Source organism: Plutella xylostella, chromosome Z (genome assembly GCF_932276165.1).
Source record: "Plutella xylostella chromosome Z, ilPluXylo3.1, whole genome shotgun sequence".
Classification (NCBI taxonomy): Eukaryota; Metazoa; Arthropoda; class Insecta; order Lepidoptera; family Plutellidae; genus Plutella; species Plutella xylostella.
The window spans coordinates 13,401,345-13,416,457 of NC_064012.1; the positions used below are offsets into that span (position 1 = coordinate 13,401,345).

The 15,113-nt window shown below is 37.6% G+C and overlaps 1 protein-coding gene across 8 annotated transcripts in view; it reads right to left on the reverse strand.

Annotated features, from left to right (window-relative positions):
- The window catches only part of LOC105388272 (protein cycle), an 81,765-nt gene that overhangs the window by 13,481 nt on the left and 53,171 nt on the right, over window positions 1–15,113 (reverse strand). For all 8 annotated transcript variants that reach the window (XM_048632685.1, XM_048632690.1, XM_048632687.1 and 5 more), the window contains 6 exons: window positions 7,306–7,365; window positions 6,786–7,122; window positions 6,097–6,214; window positions 5,432–5,620; window positions 4,635–4,696; window positions 3,727–3,899 (listed from right to left, as the gene is read on the reverse strand). In XM_048632685.1, coding sequence (XP_048488642.1) covers window positions 3,727–3,899; window positions 4,635–4,696; window positions 5,432–5,620; window positions 6,097–6,214; window positions 6,786–7,122; window positions 7,306–7,365 — 939 coding nt within the window. The remainder of the gene's footprint in view (window positions 1–3,726; window positions 3,900–4,634; window positions 4,697–5,431; window positions 5,621–6,096; window positions 6,215–6,785; window positions 7,123–7,305; window positions 7,366–15,113) is intronic.

Sequence of the window (15,113 nt, forward strand, 5' to 3'; positions counted from 1 at the left end):
AATTAAGTACTTAGAGATCTCTGCATGCAGACTTTTTACAAAATTTCATTCAACTTATCGCACTATGCCAACTTTTTCAAATTTAAGTTCAAGAGGTCGCTGCATGCCGACTTTTCAATTGATTACTCTGTTTAGTATTGTAAAGCCGACTTTTTAGAATCTTATTCCTAATTATATCGCAATGCCGAATTCCGTACAATCAAGTACAGAAATACTTATCAAGTTAAATGCATAATATACAGGGTGAGTCTTTATAAAGTGTAAAAAGGCACAAAAACTCCTTGAATCCCAAATAACAAAAATATTATACCTTTATTATTAACTAGGTGTTCCCGCGAGCTTAGCTTCGCCTTAAAAGTTTTCCCGTGGGAATTCCGGGATAAAACGTAGCCTATGTTCTTTCTCAGGGTCTAGCTCTAGACCATAATTATGTATACCAAATTTCATTCAAATTCGTTCAGTAGATTTAGCGTGAAAGAGTAACAGACAGACTGACACAGTTACTTTCGCATTTATAATATTAGTTGGGATAAGTTAGGATTAGGATAACCGGCAATCCCCAAAATAACACAGTTTAAATTTTGGACTCTTTGGATTAATTGACATAAGGTACTGGTCGTAAATTATTATAATCTATTATATTAACGTGAACTCCATACAAAACAAATGCATTTATGATTTTATGCTGCGTCGTATCGCAGTAAGTACGCAGCGGATTATTTTTTGAAATAAAATAATGAGATTCATTTGTGAAATCACGAACAGCGATGTGTGTTTTATAAAAAATCGAAAGGTGAGTCTTTTTTAATTTTAATCCAGGACCTCTTTTTTCAAGCAGTATAGATTTTCGATAAAACATTTTATTTTCAATAATAACCGAGCCCTATTTCGAAAAGAAAAGCTGTTTTAGTTCTAAACGGTTTATTTAATATTTTTTAGGGTACCTGGAACTTGTGGCGTCGTGGTCACAATCACACAGAACAAAAATGAGACAATTCTTTGGCGCTGCTCTACCAGAACATGTCCGGGGTCACTTACCTGGTCCGCCGAAGATGAGACCATAGTAAGGGAGACTGTCCACATTTGCCGAGTAGATTTTTCTTCATTTCGAAAAGAAAAAATAATTGCCCAATTAAAATATGCAGTGTGCAAAAATTTATGATTCCTGTTTGTCCAAATACCACACAATTCCGCAATATGATGAAATTTTACCATCATATAAATCAGTAAAAGATACTTTACTCGTATATAGGGCAAGAAAGTATCATTTACAAGTTCACGCAACTGTCTTCAAAAATCTGGAGGATGTGGAGCTAAGTCCAAAATTAAACGAGGATTTCTTATTGTTTGATGATGGTTCGACGGATAAAATAATTGTGTTCTGCAGCAAGGAGATCCGGAACCAAATAAAAGAAATACATCATTTTCTCGCTGACGGTACATTTAAAAGTTGTCCGCCGCCTTTCAAACAATTGTACGTAGTACACGGCAATACTGGGAGCAACCACAATTCTACGCTCATAACACCATTAATGTTTTGTTTACTGCCGAACAAAGAATTAGCCACATACTAAAGGCGATTCAAATTATTACAGGAATACTTGCTGGATCCTAGGATATTTCAAACGGACTACGAGATAGCGGCAATGAGGGCCTTCCGAAATGTCGTTCCGCAGGTAATGATCAAAGGTTGCCTTTTTCATTACGCGCAAGCACTCCGTAAAAAATCAAAAGACTTGAAATTGACCTCTGCCAGCGATAAGAAAAATATTGCCCTTTACACTGCATTAGCACACCTGCCGGTATCACATATACCAGAAGCATTTCTCTCTAAACATTTTGAAATAACAACAAACGTTGAGCAGTGGGATGCTTTTATCCATTATTTCATCAAGCAGTGGATGAAACCCGAAACTTTGACCGCTGTTTCTTGCCATGGCGATCGTCACCGAACCATCAACGCTTTGGAGGGATGGCATTCTCGTTTAAATAAAATAATTGGCAAGAGGAAGACCAACCTTTTTGCTTTTCTAAAAGCTATCAAAGAAGAAAGCTACAAAATTAAGCACGAGCTAGCAAAATTTAGCACCACATGCACAGCATTTGGATCCATCAAGTAAACGGTCCATAAAAGAAAAAGTTACCGATGAAAGGATTTTAAAAATTACGCGGGACTATTTACATGGACTAATTTCTGTAGGGCAGTGTTTGGAAAGAATAAGCAAAGTCAGATTCTTTTAGTTTTTTTAAAAGTATTTCTTTTAGTTATTTTTAAAAGTATTTATTTTAGTTTTATTTAAGTATAAGTACATTATGTTACATTAAAAAAAAACTACAATTTTGTCTTTCATTGTACTAGTAATCGGCATCCATATACGGTAAGACTCTAAAAATTTCGAAAGTTGGCATAGTTTGAAATAAATTTTAAAGAATTAAAATAATGGGCTTTATGAGATTGTCGGCATTTAGCGACCTCTAGTACTTAAATTTGAAAAAGTTGGCATAGCACGATAAGTTGAATGAAATTTTGTAAAAAGTCTGCATGCAGAGATTTCTAAGTACTTAATTTTGAGAAAGTTGGCATAGTCAAATTTTACATTAGTAGACATTTTGCAGAAAGTCTGCATTCAGCTACTACACCCTTGGGACGCGGTGTACAATGCCGATACAGTTTTTGTGAAATATTTGATAGAAAATAAAATGGCGTGGGGACCGCTCCTGTCCTAACAGGCTGCCATCAGGGCGACGACTGAAGAAATCTGTCACGGTGCCATCATTTTTAAAACGGTTTTTTTGCAAAAAAAAAGTTGTCTTCTGGTCCATTAAATCCAATCCCTTAAGATAACTTTGTAAAGAAAAACTTCATTTTATGTTAGCCCAAAAATATCAAAATTGAGAAAATATGGAAATGATGTATTCAAAAACTAATTATATTGTAATAGAAACAAAATTTTCATGACCACACAAGGCAAAGTAAAGTTTATTAAATATTATCGTCCCAGAAAAAAAAGCAAAACGTCAAATGTTTTTTGCAACAAAACTAAATGATTTTAGGAAGAGGTAGAAATGTTCCAAGGAGATTTAAAAAAATTACTGCAAAGATCTTTTGGAAAAATTAACATGTCTTAGGAAACACTCAGAAACCACCACAAAAACTTTAAACACTTGTTAAACTGTGTTTTAAGTGTTAGTACAGTCAGCCCTTACTAAACTGATAAAAAATAGGTTAACTTATGGTTTCAAAAATGAAAATATGGGTTAAAGTAATAGTATAATATATTATATCGTTTTATTTTAGACTCGGTTTTTAAATAAGCTTCTTCCGGGGTCTCCTTTATTTAAAACTTTGGTCCCAAATCAATGCTAGGTTAAAAGTTTGCTACATAGATAAGACCGTCGAGGAAGGAGATATCCTTCCTCCATAACCTTTGGCTATGAAGCTTATAAGTCCATCACATCAGGGTGTTATCGATAATAAACAATTTCCTCTTTTGGAACTGGTTAAACTCCAGTTCTCGGACAAAGGGCAGGGACTATCGCAGGGACCAAGGTAAATAAAGTATCATGTATTTGTGGTTGCGATTTGCGATGCCAACAGTTTTAGTTTTTAAATGGTCATTTCCTAATTAGCTGCTTTATTATTATAAATACTCAACTCAACAGTGGCGACGACGCGGGTAAACAATTTAAACACTATAATTTTGCTCCGAAATTCCCATTCCTCACCTCTGATCAACGAAGAGAAACTTGCCGTCAGTGGCATGCCTGGATATGAACTGCAGAGGGCGCAGCGGCAGGGGCAGGTGCGGTGGGGCGGGGGGCGCGGGCGGGGTGAGGTCCGGGAGCGCCCGGCCCAGCGCCACCAGGCAAGACAGGCTGGAATCACCCTCGTCGATTACCTGGTTATTGAGACGTTTGGTTACTCGATATTTCCTGGCACACTCGAGATATCTAGTATTCTTTAGTCAAATATTGTATACGACTCGAGAAAACTTTAACTTAACAAGGCGATTTTTCCTTTTGTTGGCAACACCAACACAAAGTTTATATTTTTAATATGTTTTTGATCGTCTGGCAACTCTCTCTCTACCCACTATTCTATTCTATTCTCTGTGGGGGTGTAAGTACCTGCACCTGGCTCTCTCGAGTGGAACCTTTGTGCATATCCAAAAGGTCTAAACTGCCTTCCTAAGCTTGAACCATTTCCCACCACGCTGGTCCACTGCGGGTTGGCGGATTCACATATCTAGATGTGCTAAATCTAGATATGCAGGTTTCCTCACGATGTTTTCCTTCACCGTAAGAGCGATGGTATACATTGTACTTAAGTTAAAAGAACTAAGGTACATGTCAGCGCCGGGATTCAAACCCGCATCTCTTGCGTGAGAAGCGGGCTCTTACCCGACTGAGCTACCACCGCTCCGTCTCTACCTACCCACCGATGTGTGTGCATATTGTTATCGTCTTATATTTTCAATAAAAGTGCAGTAATTTATTTATACAGCGTATTAATCAAGTGTACAGTCCCGCTTCGCTACACCATTGTCTTCTTTAATATGTTACTATACAGATTATAGTAAAACCTAGCCTAACCCTGCCTCATGTTAATGATTAGTTTCATAATAAGTACTGACCTCCCCCGCGCCGCCTCCACCTTCCTCGCACAATTCCATCGGGGCCCACGACTTCAGGTAACCTGTGGAAATGTGTCACCTTCAATAACATTCAAAAAATTTAATAACCTTAGTGCTAATTTCTCCATTCTCAGTTAGAGCATAACCAGGGATTAGTGGTTAACTTTTGACTAATCTGTCATGAATTTTATATATTATGGAGATGACGTTTAATTTATAAATCAATCCCTGTCGGTTAGCTAACCGACAATGGAGAAATTGGCATTTAACTTGACGATAACCGATTCTAAAGCAACAAAGGCAGTTATTAGGACCCTTTCTTCCAAATTAGTGGCCATTAAAGAAATAAATTTTAATTAATTAAAAAATGCCTTATTGTAAGGGGAAATTAATGAGGGAAAGGTATTTTTAAAAATTAAAAAAAAAAAGTGGGACGTCTCGCATTCCGATTCTAAAGCAACAAAGGCAGTTTGGGTCCTAGGCCACCGAAATTAGTGGCCATTAACCGAATCAATTTTAAATAATTAAAGAATTTCTGTGAGGGGATAATATTTTGAATAAAATGAAATCCTTGGACATTCCAGTTTTCATAAAAAAATATAAAATAAATAAATATTTGGGGACATCGCATTACAAGTGTTTTACATAATGCAGATTTTTCGCGCTTGTGATAAACGTGACAATCTTGAGCCGGCGGCTTTCTTAGATGAGACAATAATTATAATGGAATAAGAAATACCTCTGGATAAATAATATTGTTTATAAGGCATCCGCAAATCGAACCGAACGAAACCAACCTGTGCACTGGACCACTGCGTACTTTCTATCAGAATGCTTCTTCCTAGTACCAGTCGAGGTCTGGGCCTCCTCCTTGACGCCTCCATCGCGCAGGCTGCGGCACTTGATGCGGCAGAAGAACGAACGGCGAGCGCCCGGGCAGAACCGGGATGCGGCCGCTATCATGTCCGCCTTCACCGGGAGCATGGCTGGAAACCACAGGAAGGAGGCTTTCAGTGATTACAATCTAAGCTACAATCTCAAATTATATAAATAAAGGACCAAATTGTCCAAAAAAAAAATGATCTCCCTGGTGGTCCCGACGTATCCGGGATGCAGGGTAACTCCTGACTGGGTGTAGTGAAATACAATACGGGGCCACTTTGTTAGTTGTCACTTGTTGTGAATCTGTCTGGTGGGCGCCAGAGCAAAAAGGACAAAAAACCTGTACAGCTTAACGTTTCTCTCTTACGCTTAATGTAGTTAAGCGTCTCTTTTTCGCAATGTCACAACTGTCACGATTATACCCCTGTGATTGTAAACAACAAAGAAAATGTTAAGTTACAAAAATTATGGTGTTACACTTATTAGATTAGAGCGATAGTAGACTGTGATTAATGAACACCTGTTTTTTCCCATGTTATGTCGTGGATGATTTACTATATAGTAATAGAAAATACGTTACTTTTTGCATCGATGAGCCGCTCCCTGGGGCTTAGGTCTGATGAGGACAGTTGCTCCTTTACCTTGGCGACATCCTTCGGGTGAAGCAGGTCGAAGAGACTCTGACCTACCAGCTCCGCCTGAATGGTAAAAATACTATATAAGTACAGGATGTAGAAGCGTCCGTAGTCGAGCGAGCTTCAGTGATCGTAACTGATCACTGAGGTTAAACAACAACTGGCACGGACAGCCATTGGATGGGTGACCGATTTCAAGTGGTTCTTTTCTGGACGCTTCCTTCGGACGGCACGTTAAGCCGTGGGTCCCGGTTTCAGCTTCGGCAGCAGGCGTTAATCTCAGTCAGAGGCCTTCCGGCGTCTTGAAAACATCTGACAGTCGGGTTGCCCACTTACCCGACATCTCAGCACAAGCTTGCTTGTGTTGGGGTCCACCAACCCGTAAAAGGCCAGCGTAGTGGACTAGGCCTAAACCATTCCTTCATTGGAAGGAGACCCGTGCCCCAGCAGTGGGGACGTGATGGGTCGTGATGATGACAGGATGTAGCAAAAAAGTTATATTAATCCAAAAAAGGAATAGCCTTCATTTAATTCGTGCAATAATAATTAACCAATCTACAACGCTGTTGGTTTCTTAAACAAAACAAATAAATAAATAATGTAATAATAAAAGCAGCAGTCAACACGAATATACCTGATCATAATGTAGCATGTTCCGCACAGACGTAGACACATAGAGCAGCCGACCGCGGTCGCAGCCCACCACAAACAAGAACGCATCGTGCGCGGCGTGTAACAAGAGCGCGTTCGCCTCACGCTCGGAGAGGAAGGCCGGGCGCGCGCGCGCAGAGAGCGGGCCGGCCGCGCGTGCGCCGCGCACTCCGCGCACGTGCTGCACGGCCAGCCGCAGCACGGTCAGTTTGTCCAGCTTGCGCGCCGCAGCCCCGCACAGAGGCACCATGCCAGCTAGCTCCGTGATATACGTGTTCATCTTGTCACGCCGACGCTTCTCAATCTCGCTGTGGTTTTGTCTGGAAAGCGAGCCATTGCAAGTTGTTTGATGTTATGTTTTTTTTTTAATACCGTAATAGTTATTGTTACTTGACTATATGAAGGTAGTAAAAAGGAGCATAATAAGGGTTTTGACTTCAAAATGCAGGATCTTAGCCAAGATTTTGTAATTAACTACTTAGTAGTATGTATATAGCACTAACTTCTTATCTGGCATTGATCTGGCAGATCGGGAATCTTCAGCGTTTTCATCCTCGTAGGAACTGAAACAAACGCATCAACAACTTTACTGGAGGGTCTTGCTTTATAAAACCGACGACTTCATATTTGTAAGGTGCATTGTAAAATATGCTAATGTTAAAGTTATTTCATGATTATTCTGAGAAATGAAAAGTGTTGGCAACACCGGATGTGAGCGGAACTGACAGCCGGGAAGTAATATGGAGGATGATAGAGAGAAAAAGGGACGCTGAATTGAGAAATATAATGTGAAAAAGTTAAATTCTTTATTACATGGCTGTAAATGGATATCTTGGAAGATAAATAAACCTCTACTGTGTTCTGATCTGGTGGCTTTTACAACATATTTTATTTGACTTTACTTAGTCTTAGTCTTATGGAATATAAAATCTATCAGAACATGGAAACAAAAATAAGTCTTTTGAAACTATAAGGCGCTAAAGTACGCTCTGCGTTGGGACTGCTCGCGTAGTTTCCAATTAAATTGAAGCCATAATTTAGGCACTAATCGCGTATAATTTCCAATAATTAGGGCCAACATTATTGCTGGAAATATAATGCAGTAGTTACCACTGTTTACTAATCGTTTATATTTTCAAGCGCATAACGGGAATGCAAGCACAAGAAACTATACGTGATTAGTTACCATACCACTACCGTATTACTTAGGGAAACGGAAGTCCTATCTGTCCGACAATTATATATCTTACGAATTACTCTTTTGACACATAAATCCATCCTTCTCTGTCCGGACTACTCAAACATGCTTAGCAGTAGGATTTATCGCGCTAAAGTACCACAGTTACAGAAGTCACACTCCCGTCGTTTCATTAGTTTCTCGGCTCCTTACGTATACAATAAAGTCATTAAGCACTGTAATAACAAAAACATAAAAAAATCCACATGTCGTGATGTAAAGACTATTGTTTGCAATTGGCTTTCAACTTTATCATACTCGTATAACGAGACTGAATCACTTTTGTTAATTAATTTTAATATGGAAATGTAAAGACCTATTATAATATTAAGATAGAATTAAGACTTTTAAGTGATAAGACCTTTTAATATTGAAAATAAAATACTTTGATTTTGGTGCAAGATAAAATTCGTATTAAGTTCCTAGTACTGTTACTTTAAGTTTAAAATTGTTTTAAATTATATAATGTTAATTATTTTAAAAATAAAAATAAAAATTGTTTTAAATTATAGTTTTTTTTTTTAAATTTATTTGTGTTATTTTCGTTATGCTCAACATTATATAAATTCCGCGGTACAGGTTCGCCTAGTGCGGAATTTGCAGATCAAACCACTGTAAACATGTTCTATGGAAATAAATGCTTTTTTTTACTTTTTACTTTACCAAGCCAAGCAATTATGAATTATTGTTCTCTCTTTCGTTCAAGCGAAATAGTAATAACTCTAATGTTTAGAAAACATTGCAAAATCATTATTATTTCGCAAATGGCATAGTTTACGTTACTGGTATTTGTTTAGTATAAAAAGTAAATGCATTTAAATTAAAATGTAAAAAACAAGAAGTCTTGTGAGCAGTTAAAATTATAAATTATCTCAGAGCATAGAGGTGTGTGAAGTTAGCAGCCTAAAGTTAGCAGCCTTTGAATACCCGACCAAATTAAGATGGTCACTTCAGTTATTGCATACTTTATCAATTAAAACACGTAAAAAGCCCCAAAAACATTGGAATAATAATGCTAGGTATTTACATAAACACTAAAATATGTTCTTAAATAAATAAATTCTAAAAAATACGACGTTTACTTACTGACGCTCTTGTTGGTTAATGGATATTTTGTATGGGGGCACCAAAATGCTATAGACCTGCCCGCATCTCACCTGGTTAATTATATGTGTTGTGACATTAGAAAACACTGACAGAAGTTTCATCAACATTGAAACGGTATAGCAGGTGTCCGGGAGCCACTTTCTGACGGATTTTGGGTGAAAAATTGACAATATTTCACGAATATTCAAGTTTGCAGGTGGAACCTGAAGAGATTCAGCTGCAAATGATAGTTCACATGAAAGGTATTAATAATACCTAGGAACGGTTTTCAGCAATTTCAGATTAAATGACTTTTGGTGAATATTCAAGGTGAAAACCAAAAAATAAAACTCAGCAGCCCAAGATTAACATTTTGTATGGGGGCACCAAGATGCTATAGACCTGCCCGCATCTCACCTGGTTTATTATGTGTGTTGTGTCATAAGAAAACACTGACAGAAGTTTCATCAACATTGAAACGGGATAGCAGGTGTCCAGGAGCCACTTTCTGACGGATTTTGGGTGAAAAATTGACAATATTTCACGAATATTCAAGTTTGCAGGTGGAACCTGAAGAGATTCAGCTGCGAATGATAAATCATATGAAAGGTATTATTAATACGTAGAAACAGTTTTCAGCAATTTCAGATTAAATGACTTTTGGTGAATATTCAAGGTGAAAACCAAAAAATAAAACTCAGCAGCCCAAGATTAACATTTTGTATGGGGGCACCAAGATGCTATAGACCTGCCCGCATCTCATCTGGTTAATTATATGTGTTGTGTCATTAGAAAACACTGACAGAAGTTTCATCAACATTGAAACGGTATAGCAGGTGTCCGGGAGCCACTTTCTGACGGATTTTGGGTGAAAAATTGACAATATTTCACGAATATTCAAGTTTGCAGGTGGAACCTGAAGAGATTCAGCTGCAAATGATAGTTCACATGAAAGGTATTAATAATACCTAGGAACGGTTTTCAGCAATTTCAGATTAAATGACTTTTGGTGAATATTCAAGGTGAAAACCAAAAAATAAAACTTAGCAGCCCAAGATTAACATTTTGTATGGGGGCACCAAGATGCTATAGACCTGCCCGCATCTCACCTGGTTTATTATGTGTGTTGTGTCATAAGAAAACACTGACAGAAGTTTCATCAACATTGAAACGGGATAGCAGGTGTCCAGGAGCCACTTTCTGACGAATTTTGGGTGAAAAATTGACAATATTTCACGAATATTCAAGTTTGCAGGTGGAACCTGAAGAGATTCAGCTGCGAATGATAAATCATATGAAAGGTATTATTAATACGTAGAAACAATTTTCAGCAATTTCAGATTAAATGACTTTTGGTGAATATTCAAGGTGAAAACCAAAAAATAAAACTCAGCAGCCCAAGATTAACATTTTGTATGGGGGCACCAAGATGCTATAGACCTGCCCGCATCTCACCTGGTTTATTATGTGTGTTGTGTCATAAGAAAACACTGACAGAAGTTTCATCAACATTGAAACGGGATAGCAGGTGTCCAGGAGCCACTTTCTGACGGATTTTGGGTGAAAAATTGACAATATTTCTCGAATATTCAAGTTTGCAGGTGGAGCCTGAACAGGTACAGCTGCAAATGATAGTTCATATGAAAGATATTATTAATACCTAGAAACACTTTTCAGCAATTTCAGATAAAATGACTTTTTGTGAATATTCAAGGTGAAAACCAAAAAATAAAACTTAGCAGCCCAAGATTAACATTTTGTATGGGGGCACCAAGATGCTATAGACCTGCCCGCATCTCACCTGGTTTATTATATGTGTTGTGTCATTAGAAAACACTGACAGAAGTTTCATCAACATTGAAACGGTATAGGAGGTGTCCGGGAGCCACTTTCTGACGGATTTTGGGTGAAAAATTGACAATATTTCACGAATATTCAAGTTTGCAGGTGGAACCTGAAGAGATTCAGCTGCAAATGATAGTTCACATGAAAGGTATTATTAATACCTAGGAACGGTTTTCAGCAATTTCAGATTAAATGACTTTTGGTGAATATTCAAGGTGAAAACCCAAAAATAAAACTTAGCAGCCCAAGATTAACATTTTGTATGGGGGCACCAAGATGCTATAGACCTGCCCGCATCTCACCTGGTTTATTATGTGTGTTGTGTCATAAGAAAACACTGACAGAAGTTTCATCAACATTGAAACAGGATAGCAGGTGTCCAGGAGCCACTTTCTGACGGATTTTGGGTGAAAAATTGACAATATTTCACGAATATTCAAGTTTGCAGGTGGAGCCTGAACAGGTACAGCTGCAAATGATAGTTCATATGAAAGATATTATTAATACCTAGAAACACTTTTCAGCAATTTCAGATAAAATGACTTTTTGTGAATATTCAAGGTGAAAACCAAAAAATAAAACTTAGCAGTCCAAGATTAACATTTTGTATGGGGGCACCAAGATGCTATAGACCTGCCCGCATCTCACCTGGTTTATTATATGTGTTGTGTCATTAGAAAACACTGACAGAAGTTTCATCAACATTGAAACGGTATAGCAGGTGTCCGGGAGCCACTTTCTGACGGATTTTGGGTGAAAAATTGACAATATTTCACGAATATTCAAGTTTGCAGGTGGAACCTGAAGAGATTCAGCTGCAAATGATAGTTCACATGAAAGGTATTATTAATACCTAGGAACGGTTTTCAGCAATTTCAGATTAAATGACTTTTGGTGAATATTCAAGGTGAAAACCAAAAAATAAAACTCAGCAGCCCAAGATTAACATCTTGTATGGGGGCACCAAGATGCTATAGACCTGCCCGCATCTCACCTGGTTTATTATGTGTGTTGTGTCATAAGAAAACACTGACAGAAGTTTCATCAACATTGAAACGGTATAGCAGGTGTCCAGGAGCCACTTTCTGACAGATTTTGGGTGAAAAATTGACAATATTTCACGAATATTCAAGTTTGCAGGTGGAACCTGAAGAGATTCAGCTGCAAATGATAAATCATATGAATTATTAATACTTAGAAACAGTTTTCAGCAATTTCAGATTAAATGACTTTTGGTGAATATTCAAGGTGAAAACCAAAAAATAAAACTTAGCAGCCCAAGATAAACATTTTGTATGGGGGCACCAAGATGCTATAGACCTGCCCGCATCTCACCTGGTTTATTATATATGTTGTGTCATTAGAAAACACTGACAGAAGTTTCATCAACATTGAAACGGTATAGCAGGTGTCCGGGAGCCACTTTCTGACGGATTTTGGGTGAAAAATTTACAATATTTAACGAATATTCAAGTTTGCAGGTGGAGCCTGAACAGGTACAGCTGCAAATGATAGTTCATATGAAAGGTATTATTAATACGTAGAAACGGTTTTCAGCAATTTCAGATTAAATGACTTTTGGTGACTCTTCAAGGTGAAAATCAAAAAATAAAACTTAGCAGCCCAAGATTAACATTTTGTATGGGGGCACCTAGATGCTATAGACCTGCCCGCATCTCACCTGGTTTATTATGTGTGTTGTGTCATAAGAAAACACTGACAGAAGTTTCATCAACATTGAAACGGTATAGCAGGTGTCCAGGAGCCACTTTCTGACAGATTTTGGGTGAAAAATTGACAATATTTCACGAATATTCAAGTTTGCAGGTGGAACCTGAAGAGATTCAGCTGCAAATGATAGATCATATGAAAGGTATTATTAATACTTAGAAACAGTTTTCAGCAATTTCAGATTAAATGACTTTTGGTGAATATTCAAGGTGAAAACCAAAAAATAAAACTAAGCAGCCCAAGATTAACATTTTGTATGGGGGCACCAAGATGCTATAGACCTGCCCGCATCTCACCTGGTTTATTATGTGTGTTGTGTCATAAGAAAACACTGACAGAAGTTTCATCAACATTGAAACGGGATAGCAGGTGTCCAGGAGACACTTTCTGACGGATTTTGGGTGAAAAATTGACAATATTTCACGAATATTCAAGTTTGCAGGTGGAACCTGAAGAGATTCAGCTGCGAATGATAAATCATATGAAAGGTATTATTAATACGTAGAAACAGTTTTAGATTAAATGACTTTTGGTGAATATTCAAGGTGAAAACCAAAAAATAAAACTCAGCAGCCCAAGATTAACATCTTGTATGGGGGCACCAAGATGCTATAGACCTGCCCGCATCTCACCTGGTTTATTATGTGTGTTGTGTCATAAGAAAACACTGACAGAAGTTTCATCAACATTGAAACGGTATAGCAGGTGTCCAGGAGCCACTTTCTGACAGATTTTGGGTGAAAAATTGACAATATTTCACGAATATTCAAGTTTGCAGGTGGAACCTGAAGAGATTCAGCTGCAAATGATAAATCATATGAATTATTAATACTTAGAAACAGTTTTCAGCAATTTCAGATTAAATGACTTTTGGTGAATATTCAAGGTGAAAACCAAAAAATAAAACTTAGCAGCCCAAGATTAACATTTTGTATGGGGGCACCAAGATGCTATAGACCTGCCCGCATCTCACCTGGTTTATTATATATGTTGTGTCATTAGAAAACACTGACAGAAGTTTCATCAACATTGAAACGGTATAGCAGGTGTCCGGGAGCCACTTTCTGACGGATTTTGGGTGAAAAATTTACAATATTTAACGAATATTCAAGTTTGCAGGTGGAGCCTGAACAGGTACAGCTGCAAATGATAGTTCATATGAAAGGTATTATTAATACGTAGAAACGGTTTTCAGCAATTTCAGATTAAATGACTTTTGGTGACTCTTCAAGGTGAAAATCAAAAAATAAAACTTAGCAGCCCAAGATTAACATTTTGTATGGGGGCACCTAGATGCTATAGACCTGCCCGCATCTCACCTGGTTTATTATGTGTGTTGTGTCATAAGAAAACACTGACAGAAGTTTCATCAACATTGAAACGGTATAGCAGGTGTCCAGGAGCCACTTTCTGACAGATTTTGGGTGAAAAATTGACAATATTTCACGAATATTCAAGTTTGCAGGTGGAACCTGAAGAGATTCAGCTGCAAATGATAGATCATATGAAAGGTATTATTAATACTTAGAAACAGTTTTCAGCAATTTCAGATTAAATGACTTTTGGTGAATATTCAAGGTGAAAACCAAAAAATAAAACTAAGCAGCCCAAGATTAACATTTTGTATGGGGGCACCAAGATGCTATAGACCTGCCCGCATCTCACCTGGTTTATTATGTGTGTTGTGTCATAAGAAAACACTGACAGAAGTTTCATCAACATTGAAACGGGATAGCAGGTGTCCAGGAGACACTTTCTGACGGATTTTGGGTGAAAAATTGACAATATTTCACGAATATTCAAGTTTGCAGGTGGAGCCTAAACAGTTACAGCTGCAAATGATAGTTCATATAAAAGGTATTATTAGTACCTAGAAACTGTTTTCAGCAATTTCAGATTAAATGACTTTTGGTGACTCTTCAAGGTGAAAATCAAAAAATAAAACTTAGCAGCCCAAGATTAACATTTTGTATGGGGGCACCAAGATGCTATAGACCTGCCCGCATCTCACCTGGTTTATTATGTGTGTTGTGTCATAAGAAAACACTGACAGAAGTTTCATCAACATTGAAACGGTATAGCAGGTGTCCAGGAGCCACTTTCTGACGGATTTTGGGTGAAAAATTTACTATATTTTTATTATACACCTGCTATACCGTTTCAATGTTGATGAAACTTCTGTCAGTGTTTTCTAATGACACACCACACATAATAAACCAGGTGAGATGCGGGCAGGTCTATAGCATCTTGGTGCCCCCATACAAAATGTTAATGTTGGGCTGCTAAGATTTATTTTTGGTTTTCACCTTTTATATTCACCAAAAGTCATTTAATCTGAAATTGCTGAAACTTGTTTCTAGGTATTATTAATACCTTTCATATGAACTATCATTTGCAGCTGTACCTGTTTAG